Source organism: Betta splendens, chromosome 12 (genome assembly GCF_900634795.4).
Source record: "Betta splendens chromosome 12, fBetSpl5.4, whole genome shotgun sequence".
NCBI classification, from domain to species: Eukaryota; Metazoa; Chordata; class Actinopteri; order Anabantiformes; family Osphronemidae; genus Betta; species Betta splendens.
In genome coordinates this window covers 5,152,605-5,176,763 of record NC_040892.2, presented here as the reverse complement: position 1 = coordinate 5,176,763, position 24,159 = coordinate 5,152,605, and the positions used below count along the sequence as shown (strand labels likewise).

The 24,159-nt window shown below is 45.7% G+C and overlaps 2 protein-coding genes across 3 annotated transcripts; one reads left to right on the top strand and one right to left on the bottom strand.

Moving 5' to 3' along the window:
- Positions 1-369: 369 nt before the first annotated feature.
- exosc2 (exosome component 2) lies at positions 370-2,868 on the bottom strand. Its single transcript, XM_029168621.3, has 9 exons — positions 2,678-2,868; positions 2,354-2,455; positions 2,170-2,215; positions 1,980-2,069; positions 1,825-1,890; positions 1,644-1,712; positions 1,357-1,533; positions 1,092-1,220; positions 370-713 (listed from the first exon to the last, which is right to left on the bottom strand). The coding sequence occupies exons 1-9, from the start codon at positions 2,797-2,799 to the stop codon at positions 633-635; spliced, it is 882 nt and encodes a 293-aa protein (XP_029024454.1). The 5' UTR covers positions 2,800-2,868; the 3' UTR covers positions 370-632.
- Positions 2,869-3,257: 389 nt separating this feature from the next.
- ric1 (RIC1 homolog, RAB6A GEF complex partner 1) lies at positions 3,258-23,782 on the top strand. Of its 2 annotated transcripts, none has more exons than XM_029168619.3 (27): positions 3,258-3,877; positions 6,648-6,755; positions 11,740-11,819; positions 12,474-12,581; positions 13,997-14,142; positions 14,295-14,431; positions 14,590-14,678; positions 15,259-15,347; positions 15,810-15,954; positions 16,043-16,091; positions 16,174-16,344; positions 16,438-16,650; positions 16,749-16,787; positions 16,877-16,987; positions 17,082-17,171; positions 17,249-17,409; positions 18,124-18,262; positions 18,358-18,474; positions 18,663-19,070; positions 19,186-19,497; positions 19,591-19,749; positions 19,912-20,048; positions 20,130-20,410; positions 20,496-20,708; positions 20,803-20,980; positions 21,072-21,260; positions 21,366-23,782. In XM_029168619.3, exons 1-27 carry the CDS (start codon positions 3,737-3,739, stop codon positions 21,679-21,681), a joined length of 4,326 nt encoding a protein of 1,441 aa, XP_029024452.1. In that variant the 5' UTR covers positions 3,258-3,736; the 3' UTR covers positions 21,682-23,782. The 2 variants fall into 2 exon arrangements, with proteins under 2 accessions (XP_029024452.1, XP_029024451.1); XM_029168618.3 differs by having other exon boundaries at positions 14,587-14,678.
- Positions 23,783-24,159: the final 377 nt, after the last annotated feature.

The window sequence follows — 24,159 nt, the reverse complement described above, 5'->3', positions numbered from 1 at the left end:
TTATCAACCAGTCAAAACACTGTCCCAAATCTGTCACCACAATCAGAATGCACACAGAATGCAGACAAGATCATTGGAAATTCCTCCCATGCACTTCACTCAGTGCTTGTTTTCTAGTCTTCTAATTTGTGTTGGTTTTAAACATACTTCCTGCTTCTACTTTAGAATCTTCTCTGGCTGACACTATAGAGTTCAGAGAGAGATAAAATGCTAATAAATGCTTTATTCCTAGTCATGTACTTATACCATGAGCAAATATTAAACCCAATATAAGCTTCTGTAGGTTACTCACATTGTGAAGACCATTTTACTGCCACAAATGTTTTTTTTACACTTCTTTATGAGACAACAATATAGACCACCACTGTATACCTGAAAATAATAGAAAATTTATTGTTTATACCAGGTTTTGTAGTAAATAAAACATGGCCAAAAGTGTATCTCAATGAAGAAGTTCAACAATAAAAACATGAGACCAGTTGCTTCTATGTTATTATCTGACATTGAATTGTTTAACTGCACATTAGACTGTGACAACAGGAAGCCAGGTTTGTCCTCAAATATGCATCCAGTCCTTGCACTGGTTGCCCACTGTGATCTTGACCAGTTAGAACTCAGCATTTATGTTTTTTTTAACCTTCTTGCTCCAAAATCTTCTGTTGCGTCAACATTACAATCTCCTCCATCACTTCTGGTTTCAAAATATCCTTGACCTGCAATGACAGCACAAATTGGATGACTGTAGATCAGCTGCACAGACAGGAGGCTTTTTTTAATAGCACAAACATTTATTGGCACAAAATGTGTAAATAGCAAGTCTTTGTGTGCCGTTTGTGTATCAAATTGGCAACTACGTTGTTGATACAGTATATAAGTAATTACATTGACTGAAGAGACTTCAGTTTATCAATCCGTTTATTTTATGCTGTGACTATAAGATGCCACAACGTACCTCAGAAAAGACCACTATTGTGTTGCAACACCATTTCCACGCTATTGATTGACATTATAAAAGTTGTTTTACACCAAGACATCATTGCATCTTGTTGCAAACTGAAATTATTGACTATCATAACCACACAGTAGCCTACCTGGTGCTGAAGGGAGGATTCATAGCAATAGAGAACACTGGTGTCATATAAATGGACCTTATGTGCAGCCAAAGCCAGCAGGCAGTTTCTCAGCCTTGAAATCACCTCTCGATCAGACAGGCTGACAGGCTGAGAGGAGAGACACAGGTAAACATGAGTTTGTACAATGGGCTGTAAATGCTTTTGAAAAAGACCAAATACAATTTAATATAACGATTGGTCACCTTATAATTTAGACACTGCATTTTGTTCATTCTATACCCACCTCCAAACTGGTGTAGAAGCCCCCAGCCTCCTCCTCTTGTTGTCCTGGTGTGGGATACAGCCAGACAAAGCCATTATTCCCAAGAATAATGGATGCACCACAGGGCAAATTGTGGAAATGTGTTTTTTGCCTCTTGATGAGAGAAGGAGAAAGCTGTACCAGCACTCCTTGACCTAACTGATCATCAGAGGAGAATCAAAAGCAAACATTAGGGCAAATTAGTAAAAACTAAAAAAGAAAAAAACATGCTAAATAATTATGTTAAGTGTAGAGGCATGATAACTTACTTTTCCATACTTCAAGCTACGGGTGTGAAGTGACAGGGCTCCATCTGAGAAGACGGACTGTACCTCTGCCTAAATGCACAGACAAAAACAACACAAACATTATGAATACATATCACTACTAAAAACACACAGGAAAATAAATAAACCAATTAAAATATGGAATAAAGAAACCGTGGATTACACTGATGAGATCGCCTTCCTGAAGGTATTCCCGCATAGTGAGCTCATCTTCTGCTGATCTTCTTCTCTGAAAGAGAGAATTAATACTAATTAACACTTTATTTTATGCTCAAATCCTACAATTATTTTAGTAATTTGCACACTCTAGCATCTCACCAGCTCTCCTCCAGGCAGATTGACAGAGGACAACAAAAGGACAGAGTCCAGTCTCGAGTTAGTCTCCACCTTCCATCGTTTCTGTTGGACCTATATATATGAAAACAGTTACAAATACTAAATGCGTTACTGGCAACAGGTTTGTAACCAGGCATTTAGTCAGACACCACAGAATGAGGGAAGGCCTAACCTCTGTTATTCTACCAACCACCACATCTCCAACTTCTCCATTGAACCTGCAGGTTAATAAAATACAACACAAAACATTTAACATCTCTAAAAGCTGTAGTGGTATCTAAACAAATTAATTTCTGCACACACAGTATATATGGCATTTCAGTGTTTTTAACCTTTGAGCCAGTTTAATTACTTACCTGGTTTTAAGTGGTCTGACACAAATCAGCTTGTCAACTCTCTGCACTTCTCCAGCGACTGAAGCAGTGAGCTTTTCGTCATCAACATAGGTACCATGACCCCTGATGATGATGATGTATATGATTATTATTGATCCAATGTGAATAATACAAATGCTGACTTTCAAAGAACTATGCATATTGTCACAATTTAACATTCAGCATTCCGTGCCATTATTATAAAAGCTTAGACTAATGTTATCATTTTAACCTGAGTAACAGACTACAACATCGTGTGGCTTCTACAGACATAGCTGCCAAACAGTCCCACTAGCTGGTTCCTACCTCATGAAGCCGGTGTCTGAAGTGATAACATCGCCCGGGACGACCAGATCCTTTCGGTCAAAAGCAGCATCTTGCAGCGCCACTGTTTTTCGAAGAGTTGGTAATCTCATGTCAACAGCCATGCTTCTTGCTGTGGATGGTTTCCTGCGTCTTTTTCCTTCTATTCTCTTCTTCGGCTTGTTCTTCTTCTTCTATGGTGTTTACCGGCACGGCGCAAACGTTTGTTGCTTTGCTGCCCCCTTCTGGTTTAGTGCTTTATAGCACTTGTATGAGTTATACAGAGGTTCCAGAACAGGAATGTACTTTCATAATAATAAATCGATGATATAAAAGAAAAAAACACGGAAAGCTACATCATGTCCTGATGGAAAGTATACGCATCGTGAGGGGATTGTGGTTTTACTGCACAATATTACTCCGTGAACGATAATTCACATTTTCACCACCAGATGTCAGCATCGAGTCGCGTAACTTTCAACGCTACTCGTTAAAGCCACAGGTTTTGCCTAACGGAGTGATGACGTCAGATGTCAACACGACGCAATTTCTTCGTCGTGGCCAATCAGCGTTTAATCCCACAGATTCTTGTAAAGATGGCGACAGTGAGGCACAGAGGAGTAAGAACTGGGGGCTGCATCGTTACTAAACACCGCTGGACTAGACAGCGCCACAGCCCATAGTGCGGCGGGAGTTAAAGTTAGCCGACTCGTTTGTCAGCCGCAGCGTACGGTTCGGCGCTGTACGGTGAGATCGCGGGCCTTGCTGTTGCTTTTGTTTTCGGTTACACAGCCGTTGCCTTGCACGGCTAATTAGCTTCAAGTTGAATTTCAGTGCTAGCCCGGGGTTAGCCGTGTAGCTCCGTCGGCTCATTGGATTTTTCTCTATGGCGTTCATGGACGGACGGTCCGGTCAGTGATCGCTGGACAGTGAAGACCTATCCGAAGTTTTTATATTAGCGGAGAGGCCTGTCAATGAGTTCCCGGGGTTAAAAGTACTTCGGGGGCACCTACGGTCCGGCATTGCGACGCTGGAGTGTCGCGGCAGCGTCAGCCCGCCGTCATGTATTTTCTAACCGGCTGGCCCCGGAGGCTGCTGTGCCCGCTGAGGAGCGAGGAGGAGCCCTTCCACATCCAGCCCAGCTCCCAGAGGTTTTACTTCGCGCTGTTGTCGGAGACACAGCTCAGCGTTTGGTTCAGTCGGGTAAGTCGCCCAGCTGCGCCCTGCGTTTCGCCGCTGAACTCAGCTGCTCCGATATAAACAATGCATGCGCCGCTAAGGTTACTGGAATCGAGCCGTTTTCCAGCTTTATCTCAACGATTTGCATTCCTGCGTGGCAATCTGGCAGCCTGTCGTTCATATCAACGACAACAACTGTCATCAGCGGAGCTGGGGATTAATAACTCTACCCGTCACCTACACACATACTAAATAGACAGGTGTTACGCGTCCTAACAGGTATATCCGTATACGTGTGCCTTTTACTGTAGATCGCCGAGGCAGATAAATGGCGTCTTCCACCTTTATCATACATAACACGGGGCTGGCGGCCCTTTGTCCTCCCTGCCTCGGGAACTGGAGCTCACCTGATGATTGGGTTTTGTCATGCTGTTAATTGCCAGGATCCCGTATCACAAAGTCAAGGACCTGTTGAATATGAGCTCATGCTGAGAATCAACCAACATAATAATGTGTTACGCTACCCACCCTCATTTAGGTCAGGTCTTGCCATGTTTACACGGAGAGTGGGCCATTTGATGTGATAACATGCATCTGGCCACATTGTTCCATTGAGCTTGTATGTTAATGAAACAACAACGGAACAGGGTCACTGCACACAAAGACAAACTCAGGATGTGAGCATATTGTGTTTCCTCTGTTCTAGAAGATGAGTATCAGTGGCATCTATACATTGAGGCAGCATATTAAAAAACAGTATGGGTTAGTAAGTGATTTGTAAATGTAAAATCCCCTTTCTTGGCTTCTCTGTCCCTCTTACTCTGAGCCAACGTGGTTATTCTGTTAAATCCCATCTAACCTGAGCTTGGCCAGTCGACATGCTCTTACTAATCCATGTAGCACAGTAGCTTAGCCTCGCAGGCCTTTTGTTCCTCCACGGCTGAATCGGAGGTAAAGGAATGCAGAGTTGAGGTTTGTTCATGTGACGGCGTTGATATGAACTAATACTTTTCATGGCTGATTTAAAGTATATGCAAAAATCATTGGTCGTGTGGGCGGGAATGTGTGTGATTGCATGTCTCTAATCCTTTATAGTCCCCTGGGAATTCTTGACTTACCACTAACTGCAGAGGAAAAGGTAATGTGAGAGTTGCTGTTGTAATCTGCATCCAATAATCATTTACTATAGCAAAAACTGTAGTAGTTACTGATAAATGACTTGGCACAAATGATGTTGTTTGACATTTATACTGTATTTATTGCAGATTTAAAATGGGATTCATTTGTGGTAGAACAGTTATAATCTTGTATTGTGTTATAACTGTGGAGAGGACGTGAAGACGATGCTTGATACATGGTTCTGATACAACATGCAGCACATTTGTGGAACATCTTTTGTTTCTCAGTTTCTTTAATGTAGATTCTGCATGTGGGTTTTTACCCCTGTTCATTTAAATTAAAGAATACATTTGAATTTTAAAAGTCATCCGAGTATTAAACCCCTTCATAACCTTGAACACTAGAGGCTTCTTTCTGTTTCCTACTGAGAAAGCTCTGCCAGTGCGTCATCATCATTGACAACGTTCAATTTCAATTCTGCAACAGAAAAGCTGTAAAGCAGAGGTTGGAACCAGCTCCTCATGACAGTGACTAGTAACAGTGTCTGAATCTGCATGGTAACACATTGTTAAAGCCAGTCTGTGTACTGCCCTTTGGTTTTCCTTTCATGTTACAGTGATCTGCCTCACCACACTACAGTCTGAACCCAATCCCTCCAGTCTCGCTGTCGATGCTACTTGGCAGGAAACGCGATCCATTTGCAGGGGAGTTTCCACAAGTGGTTGAATAATGCCTATGCATGAGAGTTAGGCTTTGCCAGGTGTTGAGGTTTCTGGTGTAAACCCTCAGTGCCTTTCCCCAGCTTTACCACTTGCTTATGTTACTTATTGTCTTCAATAAGTGACTATGTGAAAGTCTTTTGGCTCCAATTCAACATCCAGCCATCATTTGTGATGCTGTTTCAGGGTATTGGAGTGAACTGGTAGCGGTGAAGGTTCGATGATCCAGACAAACGTCGGCCACCGGAAGGGCTTTAAAGGGGCTTTTTTATTTTTAGAGTGAACTAACTTTGCAAGCTGAAAATCAGCTTTTTAGCAGCAGCTCCCTCGTTCCTGTGTCAGATGTGTTTACAGTTTCAGAGTGTGAACCAACGAAATGAGCTGCATGTGTTTCCATCACTCTGGTGTCGAACATGACGGCACCGTCGTGCTGTCTGCTGCCGTTTTTTGGTTCCATCAGGGTGTTGCTTTGCTTAGAATGAGATGTTTAGTTACTGCAGTTCGCTGCAGCGGCCTCATTACGGGAGCCGTTAAAGGGACATTACACAGAATGAATTGTTAGTTATGTCGGTATCTTAGCCTTGGTGTTCAGTTGAGCACAGCGAGGGTGTGTGATTAGAAATCTGTGCCTCCATGGCACGCACATGCTGCTTTCCTCCTCAACCAGCTGCATCGCTGAAGCTGTTGGGACATAATGTCACATTTACACTCACAACCATCTGTTGCTTAGGTGCAGCCTTTTATTTGTACCCTTTCTTTCACACAGCAGCCATTCATGCGGTTTGTAAGCCACCAAATAGTTGTGTGCGCTGTGTTGTGTGTTTTGGGTCCAATTGCGTCTTTTTATTATTATTAATATAATGTCACATATGATGTCACATTTGGCATTAGATGTCTGTGGCTAATGTCTTAGGTATTAATTGTCTCTCCCATGTCCCTCTCTTCCCCTCTCGCAGCCCAGTGTGTTGATAGTGAGCTATATCGAGTCTGCAAAGGCGGCGGCCCAGTTTGGCTTCTACCAGAAGGCAGAATGGAAACCAGACGACTCCATGATAGCTGTGGCGGTGAGTACACTACACTACCATGCCTGATTCATGAGGCGACCATGACCTGTATCCTCACAGGACAACCATTATATGATTAAATGAACAGCTATACATTTAAATTCCATTTTTCTTTTGTTATTTGAGTCAAATGGTTAAACGTGCAGAATAACATGCCGACGTGTGTGAGCCGAGTCTGCAGCGTGTCCAGGTTTTAGAGGTTAAGCTGGAATAGTATTCACCTTGGAGAGGTTGTTTACTTAAGGGATGGCAGGGTAATGATGATCAGTAATGGTTTAATCCCTGGTAATAAAACTGTCTGCGTTGAAGTGTTCTCTTGATTCGTGCTGTGGGTTCTGAGAAGGAGCAGACGGACGCTGCGTCTGCTGTGTTGAGCAAGCTGAGGCAGACAAAGGGGAACAAGCAGTTGTAGTGGAGTCATTCTGTTTATGTGGATCTTCAAGGAAATAATCAGACTCATAAAGGTACGTTTGTGTGAGGATGGATTTTTCAGCTACTTCATGAGCTTGTCAGAGTTTCTTTTAACACTTATGTCTAGTTTCTGAGTTCACTAAAAATAAAATCAATCCCACGCTTATGTTAGAGTCATTTACCACAGACAGACATCGATAATGAATAAAACATGTGCCAATGCGTCTGAACGCACGGCCGTTCAACAAATGAACTGCAGGCTGCATCAATCTCCGACTGCATTAAGTCATAGTTGTCAGCTGTGCAGCCTCCGTAGCTGAGAGGACTGTGGGGAAGCGTCTCGTTGAGTAATGTCACACGAGGCAAGTGGCCCAGTCAGCAGATGACTCAGTCAGTCACTTAAAGGCCACGCGATCGGCACCACGCCGGACAAGTGCCGAGTCCCCGAACAGGAGCAGACGGCATCAAAACAAACCACACAGACCATTGATTGATTCGAATGGTCCACAGCCCCATCTGCTCACATGCCTCCAAGTGTGTGGACTCTCAGCTGCCTGGAGTGTGGAATGGTTCTAGAAAACTTGCTGGTACACATTGTTCTCACTGTGTCTTTATAGCCCAGACGTTTACTCAACCAATGTCATCTATTAGAACTCTTCAGTGAGTTTCTCAGTTTTTTACCGTAACGAGAAATCTATATTCTGGAAGTGACAGATGAGCCTCTCACCATGTTTAGAACAAAGTTTCGAGCCTTGACACATTTTTGCTAGCAAAGGCCGAACCATTAGTGGACCCTCGTTTTCCAAAGAGTCCTAAATGGCTTAAAGTAATGAAGGTGTAATTCATGGGACTGGGATAACCTCGTGTCCTCTTCATCCATTCCAGCCTCTCCACATGCCTGGCATTTGGCCCTTTCATCACTTCCTCTTGTAGTGATGCCAAAGTATACATGAGTGAATGCCATGAATGTGTCTGGGAAAAGGGCAAAGCCCAATCCAGCTAATCTCAGCAAGCAGCGGGCGGAGGAGCTACTATACATGTCCCAACACAGGCTTTCAGACGAAGGCCGTCTGGCTCCAAATTTGGACTGGATGAAAGTATAAAGCAGATATGGGGAGTTTCTTTTCTCTGTGTTTGTGTGTTTAATGCGTTCACATAGTTCAGTTTGTCTCATGCCAACGTAATTAACAGCCCTGTGTCTGTGTCCCTTCATTTGCTTGAAGTTCAGCGTTAAAAAGTTGAGACCTTTATTGGGGAAGTTGGAGCTTGCTGTACGATAAATTCCAGCGTTGTCCAGGCGGTGGTTCCTTCTTTAAGGATCACTTGTTTCCCAGATGTTTGGCTGCTTACGCACCCTGCAGACCATGAGGCTAACGTAATCACCCTGCAAAACCAAGGCTGGGACTATCTTTAGCCGGTCGTGTGTCTGTGTTTGAGACTGAAAGTGCAGGAGAAACAGACTGTGTGTGTGTGTGTGTGTGTGTGTGTGTGTGTGTGTGTGTGTGTGTGTGTGTGTGTGTGTGTGTGTGTGTGTGTGTGTGTGTGTGTGTGTGTGTGTGTGTGTGTGTGCGTGTGTGTGTGTGTGTGTGTGTGTGTGTGTGTGTGTGTGTGTGTGTGCGTGCGTGCGTGTGTGTGTGTGTGTGTGCGCGTGTGCGGGAAATACATTTTGTTCAGTTCAGCTCTTGTTTTATGTGTTTTGGAATCTGTCTGAGGCCAAAACGTTCCCTCTCCGCTCTTAGAGCTGCATTTTGTTGGATTTTCTTTCAGCAGCCATGAATTTGGGGACGTGCTGTATTTGCATGTATTGTTTAGTATGAAGGGGGAAAAAGTCCACAGCCATTTTGCTTCTGCTTGTTATGGGGGTTCAGTAAAGATTTTTGCATGAAAGAAGCATAAAAATAAGGAACACACTCCTAAAATTGCGGAGTCTGCCTTTTCTTCTGAGTCATATGTTACATAAACACACTTAGGAGAAAACTTTCACTCGGCTATGAATCAAACCTCATTTGTTGAGGCTGCAATAACATTTCAGCTCTACGTGATATTCTCTTTACTGTGTTCACCTCCTAGTCACAAAAATACTTCATGTTTTCTGCACTTTAACTTTAAAAAGATTGTAACAAACACGTTTTTGCTGTGACAGATATGGACATAAACTGTCTGAACTGCTTCGGTGCACTCTCCTCCCCTTTGAGGTTCACTCTGCTTTGCTGCAGATGTCCGTGTGAGTGGACCTTTGGAGCTTGTTTAAACATGCAGAAGAAAGGCCTGAGTTCGCCAAAGCACTATGTGCAGTTTTCTGCTGACGTGACACGAACGCTTGCAGCATTATATTTGCAAGTCTGAACTAAAGTAGGCGCTAGTCAGCAGGTTTTGTCGTTGTTTCTATGTAATAGTGCTGTTGTGTCAGTCTTCAGATGTAAATTTACATGTGACTGTCTGTCCCCTGTTGACCTGAAAACGTGGAAGCGTGTGATTGACTGGTTCATTGATTGAAGGATTGATTTGAAATTTTTTGGACTCAGCGTAAGTGATCAGTCGTCTGTGGAGTGAATGAGGAATCGTGTTTGCATCTGTTAAGCAGGTATTAAAGCGCAAATTAGCAGTTTTTTTCACATTTTCTAAATAACTTGATAGCAGTTGAAACCTATGACCCAAGTCTGTGAACCTTTTTAGGCTGTAATAAAATCTAATTAGGCTTTTAATTAGGTTGGATTTCTTTTAGACTAACCTTGAATCTCTGCCTGCAAGTTTTATTGTCGCGTCCTGTCCTCTCTATATTTTTATCTCTGCCCATGTGTGCGTCCCACTCCTGGAGACACAGGCTGCATCCCAGTAGTGGTCCTCGCTCTTTAACGCGCTCTCATGCTCAGTTTTACACTTGTGACAAGCTGAATTACAGTAAGCATGATCATCCCCCTACAAAGGAGACAAATCAGTGCGAGAACGCTTTCATGTAGTTAGTTTGATCAGAGCACAGATGAAAGGCAGGAGTTGAGTGGGAGGCAGTATTGAGGTCCGTCCTGGGTTGCCAGATCGTTTCCCCTCGCCTCCCGTTCCTGTATCTGCTGCAGAGATTCCCTGCCTCCTCTAATTGACGTGCTTTGGAAGCACAGTGGCTGCGTAGTCACACTCGCGCTTCCTCTCTGAACCCACATGCCGTCCCTGTGGGACGAAGGCCCTGTGGCTCCTGGAATGAAGGATTTTACCTCGTTAGAGCCTCAGAGTCGACGCGAGCGTCTAACTGGTAACATGAAGGCTACTCTTGGCTGATGGCATATATAATGGAGCTGGTATTGCCTAATTTATGGTTTCCCTCCCACCAGTGGTCACAGTGGGTTTGTGTACGAGTCTATAAATGTCGCAGTGTCCATGTTCATGCAGATCTGATGCACATTCCTGCTGTTGAAATGGCAGATGTGGAGAACTGTGTGATTACATGCACAGGTGTGTTATTCCATTTTATTCCATGTAATTCAGTATTTCCTACTAGAGACACTGGGGGTGAAGTTTAACATAACAGTTCAGTTTAGCATCAACATCAACTGTGTGTTCACGTCATCACTCTCACTCAATATTTGCATAAAGTTCATTCATCATTTTCGCAATTGTCTACAACACGTGTGAACCTGATCGTTATTTCTACTCCACCAAATTATATTTAGCAGGTTTTGCCTTTCAAACTTGTCATTAAAGTGTCTTTAGAGTCTGGCAGGCCTCAGTCTGGCTCCACGTCCTCTCTCCTTCCTAGCGACGCCTCATGTTGCTCTTGGCTTTGCCGCTCTCCGGTTTCATTATTTCATTGCTGTGGTGATGTGCTGGCTGCCACCACCAGCGATGTCGCCACATTAGAAGAGCCGGGGGTTATTTCGCTGCATCGCCGCAAAGTGTGAGCAAAACAACGACATACAGTGAAGAGCCAATGAATAAAAGTGCACAGTGGAGTCGTTGTTTGGTTTGCTTTAGTTCAGGATGGTTCTGTAGCGAAGAGGGAAGTTTATGTGCAGCCAAAACAAAACAGTTTTTGCTGCAGTGGAGTCTAGATCCTGTTTCAGGTCATGTTTCAGTCCAAAGGCTCAGTTTCTGTGTGCGTGCGTGTGTGCGCTCGTATTAAAATGCTGACGTTCTGCTTTAGAGCGCTGTTATCACTAAAAGCAGCAGTTTAAACCTGCATAAATTACCAACGCACTGATGCATTCATGGCTTAATAAATAATTGAAATGCTGACTTTAGCTCTGTACACATCTTCTTTCCAAAACGAATCAACAGGCAGTTGAGCCTGCTCAGTGCAGGGAAATGTCAAGCATCGTTTCCCGCGCATATTAATGTTTTGTGTGGGGACAAAAATTATTCCATCATTGACGCTGATGAGCAATTTTAAGAAGCGAGTTGAACACAAACTACTGTTAAAGTGTTCCTCACCAGATTCAGGTGGACCAATGCTTTCACGCCCAATAAAACCTTCTTTTGTTTGCGTGATTTGACGGTGATGGTGTAATTTTTAAATCTATATATGTCCATTCATAGTCTTCACTTGATCAAATGTATAATTGTTTATGCTCTGTTTTCCCAGACTGCAAAAGGCTACATCCTCCTATTTGACGTACAGGGTGGAGGCGATGACAAGTACCTCTATGAGCCGGTCTACCCAAAGTGAGAGCAGCACCAATACAAACACAGACACAGACGTTCAGGCATCATGTGTATTTATCAGTTACCCAACAATCTGCTATAATACAACCTAAATACAAGCAGAGCTACTAGACTTATTGTACACATTTATTTCCTATTTGATTTAAATAAGTTTCAGACATTCTTGCAAAGCATCTCCATCTGCTGCAGCGTAGCCACTAACGAGGGTTTGTAAGAAGGAGACATCTCTACAAAATTGAAGCCTCGGCTTCTTTTTTTTTTTTTCTTGGTAGTAGCTTTTCCTGCAGCGTAGCTTTAAAGCACGCGTCATGTTCCTTGCTCGCCCCCCGAGCATTAACCCAGTCTCATCAGCCTCTCAGTGTCTGAGAGGAGCTAGTAGGAATAAAGACACGCGCCGCCGCATACAAGCCGGTGCTTTCACTGGATCGTGACCGGGTGTCTCATTTGCTGCAGCAATCACGGCATTGTTTAATGTGGTGGTCAGGCGCCGTTGAAGTCACAGTGTTTGCAGTCGTGCACAGAGCAGCCACACAGATAACAGCGCATACCTAGGGCAGGTCTGAGCACATCAAGCAGTCTTGTCAAGCTGTATTTTGCCGTCCCAACACTTTCTACCACATCAACAGGCTTGTGTGTGTTAATGTGTTTGCACAGAGGAAGTTCTCGTGTGAGGGTGACCCCGGGTTATAAGGAGGAGCAATGCGCCCCTGCCTTGTCTTTGGAGATGAAGAAGCCTGTGGATCTGGAGGCTCCCATCACCAGGTACACGCTTTCTGACTGTGTTCTCTTTCTCAGTGTCGGTGAGTTTCTTCTTATGTCTTCCTCTAACTGAACCCCACTTAGTTTCACACTATGCTGCACGTTGATGTAAATGTTTTCTCCAGTTTAATTAATTATGCTTCGTTGTTTACACAGAATCAGACCATTAAACCTGTTGTTTTTCTTTGTCTTTCATTAGAGGAAGGTAAATTAATGTTTACCATCCAGCAGTTAGATATGTGCTTAAGGTGATGCCCTCTCTGTGGGGCGCGTGGAGGCTGGTAGGCTCTGAGTAACTCCTCCACCTCCTCTGGTAGAAAGTCAGCGCTGGCTGTGAGAGGCAGCTGATGTGCAGTGTGTTGTAAACACAGAGGCCTCTGCAGTGAAATGCATGAATCAGCTGAAGTGGTGGGTGTTGAAAGAGAAACGCGATGGAGAAATGAAGGGGTGGGCAGTCGTGAATGATGTGAGCTACATGGATTTGCTCGTTTTACATTCTCTGTAACTACTTGAATTATCCACAAACATCCTGTGAATTGGAAAGACCTTTTAATGTCTATGAGACAGATAACAGACCTTTTCACTGGCTTATGTTAATGTTGCCCTTCAGGTCTACAACCCGTCAACGTCCCGTTGCACCCTGTCAACACACAAAAATATTTAAACATATTTATCTAAGTGAATCATTTCACTTTAATCTCACTTTGTGACTGTTTTTTGCCATAGAAACATGTTTTAGTTTGAAAGAAAAAATTATAAATGTAGTTCTCCAATGGTAAAAAAATCAATGGGAAGAACTAACCAAGGCCAAAGAACAATTATTAGATATAGTGAAATAATTAAATAAATCTTTGTTAGATAAGAACCAGCGTTGTTCTTTTCTCTGTAATATTTTTGTCATCTTCTTCTATGTCTTTTGTTCGTCTGTCAGTCCATCAACTCCCTCCTCAGCTTTCTGTCCATATTTGTATTGTTTGTGGCTGTCATGTGTTTACCTGTCCCATCATTTCCACTGTGTGATAGAGATTACAGGGTCGTCACCAGAATCACTGGGCTCCCTTGGCATTTCACAGGCACTGTTTGATTGAGTGGCTCGTCCCCAGCTGTCAAACCGCAGTAAATGCTGTTGCCTCCCACACAGTGAAAGTCCACTGTGCGCTGCTGCTTCTGTTTCTCTTGCTTCCTGTTTTGTCTATAGTCTCAGTCTCCCATACCTTTTCGAAAACAACAAAGTAGACGCTGTTGTGTGATTGAAACCTGGCACTGAAAGCTAAGTGGCTTCATCGTCAGCAGCCTGTAAAACTTTTAGACTTCCCTCAGCTCAACGATGACGATGTCCTCCACTCCTTCGTTTGAGAACTAGTTCAGGTTTTATCTCTTTGATTCATGCGCTGCTTTCCTTCTGCTTCTCCCACCAGTCTACAGTCGCTCCCAGAAGACCTACTGGTGTGTACGGCAGACGGTTACATCCATGTGCTGCACTGGGACGGACTAGGCAGCAACGGGCGAAAGAGCATCTGCATCACTACCATCCCCTTCTCACTAGACCTGCAGTCAGCCCGAGGTTAGAGAAGACCCCCGCACAACACTAAAACTAGAACACATGAGAAGCTGAGACACAGCAGTTCCCACTTCTAAAGTGTATTTTGAAGACTGCAACCAAAAATGCACAAAACATGTTATTACTACCTTAATGTTATCAATAACCATGTGTAGGTGGCCCTTCCCTGGACCTGGAGGGAGTGTATATACGGTGCATGGAGTATTGTGTGACCCTGGATGGCTTTGCTGTGGTGCTGAGTGATGGACGCCTGGGCTTCATCACACCGCTCAGCAACACTATCACTGCAGATGTAAGGATGCTTTCACACGCGCACACACACTCTTAGTGTTAATGTGTCCGAAAGAGTAAACGCATATCAGTGGGATATAATGTGTCCAGGTTAAAGAGTTGAGTTGATATTTTGCATTCATTCAGGTTTTCAATCTTCTGTCTTTGCGTGTCCAGCAGTTGCAGGGCGTGTGGGCAGCAGACGTCACCGATGGCACCTGTGTGGCCATCAACAACAAGTACAGACTGATGGCCTTTGGCAGCGCCAGGTATGTGTCTGTGTGAGGCAAACGTGGGTGCGCTTGTTCGCGTCGGCGTGCTACGGAGGTGGTTGTCCGGCTGGTGTGTGCTCAGCGCAGGAGCTTGACGGCCGGTGCTTGCCGAGGCCAGCTAGCGTGTGCTTGTCAGAAACTTCCAGTGGCTTATGTAATCTGCCTGCTTGAATGGAATTTCTGCTCCTCGCTGGTCCCTGCCCTGCTCCGTTCCTTCACATTTGTCTAGAAGCCTCCACAGTGTTGCAGTGGTCATGTTGTTATTTGGCGCATGTTAAGAGACCACAGCCTCAGATCATTCTGTACCACCTGCAAGGTCACTTTGACTCACACTATTGAGTCCAATTCACAGATAAAAGTGTTGGTTGCTCCAATGCAAAGTGCACTTTGATTTCCTCCACTCAAGCAAATCCAGTTGGCATCACTTAGAAATGAAGGGTGGGCCTCTGTAATCACACTCGACTACAGTAGTACAGTAGTAGGTGAAGGTAGTGTAGTTTGGATGCAGGGCTTCACATTACATTGCGCTGGAGCAGCCTTGTCCTTAAACCTACTTTTAACTTTATGCTTATTACAGTGGCTCAGTGCTCGTCTACATGATTGACACCACAACGGGATCCATGCAGCTCTCCCACAAACTGGAGCTCACTCCCAAACACTACCCAGGTATCGCCCCCGTCCCTCTCTCCCAGTCTCGTCTGCCTGTCTGTTTGTGAACTGAACACATTCCTCTTGGAGATAATTTACATTCTTTCCGCTGTGTTTCACCTTAGTTCACATCTGTTGTAGCCAGACATTTAAACTAGCTTTTAAAGCTGTAGCTCCACCTAGTGGCTCAGCTCTAGGGTTGTCTTGCTGGAACTAATTATATTATTGGGAATCATTGGGCTGTCGGGAAATAGAGAAAGATAAACGAGTTTAGCTTCAAAGTTTATGTGAAACTCATTTTAAAAGACTTGAAAAACCTTGAGTCAGCAGTCTGTACACATCAGGACACAAAGGAGAGTTTGTTTTGTCACCCAGCATCGTCCTGTCGGGTGGAGTAGGTTTCTCAGTTACTCTTCCTTTTTATTAGTGTCCAAACACCAATTAAATTGTGTCCTCCTTCGATTTTCTTTAATTCCCTAGACATGTATAACAAGACAGGCCCCGTCAACCTCATCCGCTGGTCGCCGGACTACAGCGTTGCCATGGTAACGTGGGAGTGTGGCGGCCTGTCGCTGTGGAGCGTGTTTGGAGCTCACCTCATCTGCACGCTGGGGGAGGACTTCGCGTGCGTGGACATGCATATAAAGACACAATTCACTTGCATAGTGACTCTGCTGGTTGTTTCACCTTTGGGTGTTGCGTTTCTCCATCAGGTATCGTTCTGATGGAACCAAGAAGGATCCCATTAAAATCAGCTCAATGGTTAGTGGACTTTTATTTCTGCTGCTAAACAGATCACTTGACTAATTGTTATCATAATGAGAATGATGCCTCTGGTTTCCAGAGCTGGGGAGCAGAGGGTTACCAGCTATGGGTGTTACCCTACAAGCAGGAGAGGAGGCAGCAAGAGGACCAGCAGGAGGTTGAGATGGCCGAAGCGCATCCGTCTCCTCTGCAGGCCGGCATCCTGCAGTTTCAGTTCATCAAGAGTGCCCTGACGGTCAACCCCTGCACGGTGAGCGACGCACGGAGGCACAGGGTGTTGTTTCCTGTGGACACCGTTATGGACATGAAGCATTTCTACCCGCTGGGCCTCTCTTCTGTGCAGAGTAATCAGGAGCAGGTGTTGCTCCATGGCGAAGACCGCCTCTACCTGACCTGCGGTGACCCCACCCAGGTCCACAACAACTCGGACGCGCACCCCCACACGAACCTACAGCCGCACGACGGCAGCCCCCTGCACCACCCGCCCAACCCAGACTCCTCTCTCTCTCAGGGACTCAGCACTTTACTGGGACACAAGCACTGGCATGTGGTCCAGGTAAGGATGCAGATGCACAGTCATTACTGCTTTGACTTGGGTTATTTCATACAATGAACCAGAGATGAAATTGCATTTTTTTTTTTGTTTTCCACTAGATTCATAGCACATACCTAGAGAGCAACTGGCCAATACGGGTATGTTTATAATAATATCTGAATGCTACTACTATAACATAGGTATGCAGTATATGCCAGTATACCATATTTGTAATATATGTGTACAGTTTGCAGCCATAGACACAGCTGGGCAGTGCATGGCTGTAGCTGGGCGACGGGGTCTTGCACACTACTCCCTATTCACCAGGAAATGGAAGCTTTTTGGAAATATAACTCAGGTGTGTGACACTGCTGGGGAACTGAAACATCTGTCAAACAGCTGTTTTTTGAATGATGTCTGTGATCGTGATTATTTGGTGTGGGTCTCCGCAGGAGCAGAACATGACGGTGACAGGAGGCTTGGCCTGGTGGAACGACTTTGTGGTGGTGGCCTGTTACAATTTCATGGACCAGCAGGAGCAGGTGAGGCGGAGACGCCGCTCTGAATGTGTGGTTCCATGAATCTGATACTGATGTCGCGTCCATGTCTGCACCACCAGTTGAGACTCTATCAGCGCTCGTCCAACCTGGACAACGCCTTTGCCTCGGTCACCAAGCTGCACTCAGACACTCTGCTGCTCAACGTCTTCAGAGACATGGTCATCCTGTTCAGAGCAGACTGCTCCATCTGCCTCTATAGTCTAGAGAGGAGGAATGACAGGTGTGTAGTTCTCTATACATCTTCAACTTTACATATATATTTACGTACATATACTCCGTGTCCCACTTTTCTTTTGTTTTTTTCACTGTTTTACTGTTGTTCTGCTTTTTAACCTCTATTAATAGTTTCTATGCCCCAGTGAGGGTTGGGCTACTTCTTCATTTCCAGGAGCCAGTGTTGTTACCTTTTCTAAACCTGATACTGTTGTTTTCCTTTCACACTTCTGAGCACCAGGGAGTTCTCTGAAACCCGTAGCTGTAATCATGTTACATTCATAACATAGTGTTACTCAGAATTATACCAAAGGCTTTTGACCTAAAAGTCTTCACCCAACAGAACAAGGCCTCAGCTGTCATTTCAATCATCCTAGTGCTTTGTCAAACATTTTTATGTCTTTATGTAGTTTTTGTTGACCCTTTTAATTTATTGAATTTTATATCAGGTTCAGTGGATAACAGTAAAATTACTGAAAGCGCCCACATGAATAAAATGTTTTTTTTTCTATAGCTTCCCAGAAAACATTAGTATAAGTTTATAGACAAAGAAAATGAGATTGTCCTTAGCAATCAGATGATGTACTCTCTCCTACTACTACTAAAAGCCTTTTCATACAGCTAAATGCCAATAGCACGTTCTCCCATTTAGTTTTCCCTTTGTGTGTTGATGTTCTTACCTTTTCGCCTTTTACACGTGTTCGTGCGTGTGACCTTCCAGTCCACACCCGTCGGCCCACGTGGAACTGTTGCAGGAGGTGTCCATGTCCCGCTACATCCCCCACCCGGCCCTTGTGGTGTCGGTCACGCTCACGTCTGTGCGCACAGAAACTGGCATCACACTGAAAGCTCCGCAGCAGGTAACACACACACACACACACACACACACACACACACACAGAGCTCCACCGCTTTCTGTGGGTGTGTGTTCATGTTGCACGTGTGTCCGATTCAGGCCTGCATGGCAGAGAGCATCATGTTGAATCTGGCTGGCCAGTTGATCATGCTACAGAGGGACCGCTCAGGACCACAGGTACGAGAGAAGGAGACGCCTTCTAACAACAAGAAGCTGGTGAGTGGAACCACATTTTTAGAAAACATGTATTTTTGTTCACCTGTATGGAAAAAATACTATTATAAAGCTCGTTCCTTGCATTTGAAAACATCCTCATAATGTTCAATCAAATCAAAGCTATGATTAAACTCTGACTTTCCGTGTTTGTGCACATCTCACTGTCCTTTTCTGTGTCATCCCACTAGCTACCATTTTGCCCGCCTGTAGTTCTGGCTCAGTGTGTAGAAAACGTGTGGACCACCTGTCGCTCCAACAGGAAGAAGCGCCACCTGCTGGAAGCCCTGTGGCTGTCATGCGGCGAGGCGGGCATGAAAGTCTGGCTGCCTCTGTTCCCCAGAGACCACCGCAAGCCGCACTCCTTCCTCTCCAGACGCATCATGCTGCCCTTCCACATCAACATCTACCCCCTGGCTGTCCTCTTCGAGGACGCCCTGGTACTCGGGGCCACCAATGAGACTGTGCTCTATGACGGGCTGCAGGGTTCCTCAGAGCCACTGGAGGCGCTGTTTCCTTACTGCACCGTGGAGAGGACCTCGCAGATCTACCTCCACCACATCCTGAGGCAGCTGCTGGTTCGCAACCTTGGTGAACAGGTAAGTGTGTGTGGATGCTCTTCTTTATTATTTATTATTATTATTATTATTATTATTATTAAAGTGAGCCTGAGAAGTACTTTCCTGATCCTCCTCCATGATGCTCTTCCCACAGGCTTTGATGCTGGCTCAGTCGTGCGCCTCCCTCCCTTACTTCCCCCACGTGATGGAGCTGATGGTGCATGTCGTTCTGGAGGAAGAGGCCACATCGCGGGAGCCCATCCCCGACCCACTGCTGCCCACTGTGGCAAAGTTCATCACGGAGTTCCCGCTCTTCCTTCAGACCATCGTACACTGTGCCAGGAAGACGGAGTACGCCCTGTGGAACTACCTGTTTGCTGCTGTGGGAAACCCCAAGGATCTGTTTGAGGAGTGTCTTATAGCTCAAGACCTGGACACAGCTGCCTCCTATCTGATTATACTGCAGGTATGTGTGTAACAGGAAGCTGATACTAACGCACAATGGGGTCCGCCCATTTTTAAAGTCACATTCCATCTGTCTCTGTCCCACCCTGTAAAGAACATGGAGGTTCCCGCAGTAAGCAGGCAGCACGCCACTCTGCTTTTCAACACGGCCCTGGAACAAGGGAAGTGGGACCTCTGCCGGCACATGATTCGATTCCTCAAGGCCATTGGGTCGGGGGAGATGGAGAGTCCATCCACAACGCCCACCACCCTGGTGAGGAGCTTTAGAGAAGTTGCCTCCATTTTGGTTTCAGTCACAATAATGTTATGAGCAAAGTTCAGCAGTTACAGAATGAGCGTTTTAACGTCAGCACAAGCATAAACATCCCATCATGCTTTGCACCATATTGCTAATGATATGTGTGTTTGCATTTAGGAACCCAGCTCCTCTGGGGGGTTTGAGTTCTTCAGAAATCGCAGCATCAGTTTGTCCCAGTCAGCAGACGCCATCGCTACAGGGAAGTTCAACCTGCAGAAGACCTTCAGCATGCCCACGGGGCCTTCAGTGAAAGGGTATCAACACCTACAGCTGCAGGCTGCGCTGCCAGTCTTTCTCCCAGTATAATGACTAAAAGTTTCCATGTTCTCCTGCAGCCGAGACGCAGAGTGCGCAGAGAACATGTACATCGACATGATGCTGTGGCGTCACGCCCGCCACCTCCTGGAGCAGGTGCGGCTCCGCGACCTGGGGTGCTTCTCGGCGCAGCTCGGCTTCGAGCTCATCGGCTGGTTGTGTCGCGAGCGGAACCGCGTCGCTCGCGTGGAGGATTTTGTCTCGGCTCTGAAGAAGCTTCATAAGGACTTTCTGTGGCCCTTTCCTGTGATTCCCGTGGGAAGCCTCAGCTCGCCTCTGAAGAATGGGCGCTGTCGCGCAGGTGAGTGAAGAGGGAAGGAAACGCAGAGGGGGGTTTTGTTGCTGTAGTTAGTTAATTTTTATGGCGCTTCTTGTTTTTCGCTTAGTGCTCAGCACACGGCTGTTGAAGTCGCAGTCGGCTGACAGCTTGTTGAACAGCGACATGGACACCGCTCCCCCTCAGGCGCCTCCTGCTGATCACACCTGGCTGGATGGGATGGGGCCCAGTGCCAAAGACATGGACACGGCCTCGTCCGCCCACTCCAACCAGCACTCGCCACAGATGCATGAAGCCTTCCTGTCACTGCTCACCAACAAAGGTGAGCTGGATGATGATGATGATGATGATAAGATAAGATGATGAAGAATGCCGGTAGTCGTGTTAACTGCTGCTTCCACGACTCAACCCTGTAGTTGAGGAGTACAGCCTCGGCTCAGCCACAGACCTGACCGAGACCAGCTCAGTGGTGGATGGAGATTGGACGATGGTGGACGAGAACTCTTCCACTTTAAGCCTGAGTCAGGCCGAGCTGGAGCACATCTCCATGGAGCTGGCTAACAAAGGCCCGCACAAGTCGCAAGTGCAGCTCAGGCAAGTCCATGTTATTACTGCTTGATTGAATCCACCAATAAGACTTCAAGACTAAATCCAGTAACTGACAGTGGCTCTCCGTGTCTCCTAGGTATCTGCTTCATGTGTTCATGGAGGCAGGCTGTCTGGAGTGGTGTGTAGTGATCGGCTTGATCCTGCGAGATGCAAACGTCATCAAGCAGGTTATCAGCTTCATGGACAGCCCTGAGGTTCCCCAGGAAACTGTGCAGAGTGTGCGAAATGGCTTGCTGGCTGTTGATAACTGGGCCTCCAGTGACTGGTGGGTGTCGTATGTTGCCTGAGAAATATTTAATAAAATAAAAGCTGTTGTCAGAATGTAAATGAATGAATGAATGAATGCCCCTAAATCTCTTGTTTTTTCCAGCTTGGGATACAAACCCTTCCTCAACCTGATCCAGCCACATCTACAGCAGCTGATGGAGTCGGTGCCTGACCAGGTGCAGCCTGAAGCCTTCCAGCCCAGCAGCCAGAACAACAAGCTGGGAGGGTCCGAGGCGCTGGGAGCGGCTGCGGTGCCGCGGGCCGAGGACAGCAGAGGCGCGGCGGCCCCGCTGGGCCTGGCCCTGCCCTCCCTGGAACCCGCGGGGAGTTTCCCTCGCCCCCCCTCCGAGGACTGCCCCCCTGAGCCGACGGAGGAGCAGGGAGAGGAGGAGGGCGCGTACGACTGCACCTTGTCCTGAGGCCCGGCCGCCTCCTCTGGATTCTAACCTGTGATGACTGGACCTCAGAGGGAGAGGGAGAGGTGCCTGACTGGAAATAGACTCTTAGTGTTTGTGTGTTTGCACAGAAAGTACCTCTCCAGCAGGTTGTTACAGTCAGTATTATCCTCTCTGCAGATTTGCCTTTTGTATCAATTAGAGCCACTGTGGATACTGAGCAACAGTCCGACCGGCACCAAGCGACGCGATTAAGTGTGTTTCTTTCTAACTGGCTTCAAAATGAGCCGTTAGAGGACAGGTCACCTGTGTCAGCCTGCTGTGGCGTTTCTATAGGACGTTTGGTGTGTAACTCCTCTCAAAAATCAAACTGGACACATTCATTCGTTTTCCCCACCATCGAGACAAAAAAAGCGTCATTGTTTCACTTTTGGTTGACGCAAACGTCGACAGGATGAGGCGGAAGTACCGCCTCGCTACGCGTTGGATCGCAGCATCATTCTACGTGTGTCTGAGCCTATAGTGAGTGCAGTTCTCATTGTGCACACAAGAGGTGTTTCATACTTTCATACCTCATGATTTTTAAATATTTTGTGATAACTTGTCCAAGATAATGTTATTTTTCTATAAATTATAACTTGTCCTCTGACTCTCCCTGTAAGAGTAATCATGCTACGGAACGATCTGAGGAGGATCTACTAAAAATGGTACCCATCGGTTCCTCTGTGCTCATGCATTGTCCCCGGTTGGACTGTGGTTCAGGTCCGGGTGCGTCTCAATTGGTTCCTGAGCCAGAATCGGCATTCAGATGGCATCAGTGTTTGGACGTGAGCAGAGCCAGAGCCCATGATGCTTCATCCAGATTTAAAACAGATGATGGGGGTTTTCAAATGTTTCCCTTCATCACCAGGGCAGATCAAGATCAATGTGTCAATAAACAGTCTCACTCCAGATTATGTACCAAACCCTTGTTGCATGAACGTAATTAAGTTCCCTTATCATAGTGTTAATAGCAGCATCATGCTGAAGGGTGGGTGAAGGCGGTGTCTCATCTAATTCAACCCTCATCATCTGATAAGGATTTCTACCCAACATGCACATATCTCATCCTGCTCTAGTGTTCGTGTGCCTGAACCAGATTGTATTGATAGCGCGTTGACATGTTTGGTGACTGTCATTCGTTCAGACTTTTTACTATTATTTATTGGCGTTGTAAAAACTGGTGCATGACAGTTGCTGAACTGATGCCTGGAGATTTGCTTGGTTTGTTTTTAACAGCTGAACATTTCTCTCCTTAGTTAATCAAACTTGTGTATTGGCTCCACTACAAGCACTAAAGTGTCTATCCCACATATGTCAGTATTATATTGTGCAATGTATTGAAATGTTATCCAGCTTTATTTTTTCTGTTTAGTACTTTCCTTTACCCGTCTGTGTGCTTTTACCTCTTCACAATAGACCAAATTATTTTCTAGGTTTGTGATTTCTGCTCTGGGTGTGTTGCCTGCTTTTGAATCGCTTGTCTGCTTAAAACACTTTTTCGCAAAAGGGCAAAACTGACTCTGCAGCGCGGCGTTGCTGTTGTCACTCGACGTGCGTCCCAGCTCTACCCAGAGCGAGCCTACAGCCACACTACGCTGCTCCGCTGTAAGCTTTACTTGAAAACGGCGACTCGTTGAACCAAAGACTTAACGTCCAGAGGCCTTCTGTTTTAGCCAGTTTCGTGGATCGGGCGCTTGAGGCTTGTGGAGGGAACGCCTCCTCGCCCCTGAACATACCCATCCTCCCCGTCTGAAACACAACAGAACTAATGCTGAGCGCGTATGAGACGATTTCCTAGGGAAATGACTATTGCAGGTGTGTTATTGGCTTTCTTCTGCGTGGCGAGGAGCAGTCGGTCAGGGTGTCACGTTCACTCAGCGCTCCCTCCCTCCTGTGTACAGTTTTAAAGTATTGCCTGTTTCCTGACTATGAATAATGTTTTATTCCCGGGGCAGGAGCAGCCGACATCCTCAATGCAGTGTAAAGATACTCTGTTGTAAATGTACCTTTTCTACTCATGTTCGCTTTTCTACTTCATTTTTTTTCCTTGTACATAAAGACCAATAAATTATTTTTAAACTGGTTAGTTTGCACGTTGTCTACAATTAAACTGGAGCATTTAATCCATCCATTTCAATCACACATTGGATTTAACTGACACCCGTTTACTAGATTGATTCAAGAAACTTCAACTGTCAATACATGTAAAACCAGCGAAATACTTGTGATTTACAGTAATCACCTCTTCCTGTTTATTCTGCAACCACATTCAAACACTATCACAGAAATGCATTTCACATTGTCCCTGATATGCATCACTCTCTAGATTAGTTACCAAAGAACAGCTTCAGCTTCAACTTCCTGTTGAAGGTGATAACCGCGATACCCGCGTGGTTTGTATCAGCGTAAGATGTAAAAGAATCACGTCATTTACCACACTTGCCTGGACAAGAGCAACAA

Excerpts from the sequence above, each read along its gene's own strand:
- exosc2 (XM_029168621.3), bottom strand. The coding sequence starts at position 2,799 with ATGGCTGTTGACATGAGATTACCAACTCTTCGAAAAACAGTGGCGCTG. Across the intron at positions 1,713-1,824 it reads AGGAAGGCGATCTCATCAGT|GCAGAGGTACAGTCCGTCTT; the intron begins GTAATCCACGGT and ends CTGTGCATTTAG. Across the intron at positions 714-1,091 it reads AATCCTCCCTTCAGCACCAG|GTCAAGGATATTTTGAAACC; the intron begins GTAGGCTACTGT and ends CTGTCATTGCAG.
- ric1 (XM_029168618.3), top strand. The coding sequence starts at position 3,737 with ATGTATTTTCTAACCGGCTGGCCCCGGAGGCTGCTGTGCCCGCTGAGG. Across the intron at positions 16,788-16,876 it reads AGAGCAACTGGCCAATACGG|TTTGCAGCCATAGACACAGC; the intron begins GTATGTTTATAA and ends ATATGTGTACAG. Across the intron at positions 19,498-19,590 it reads CCTATCTGATTATACTGCAG|AACATGGAGGTTCCCGCAGT; the intron begins GTATGTGTGTAA and ends CACCCTGTAAAG.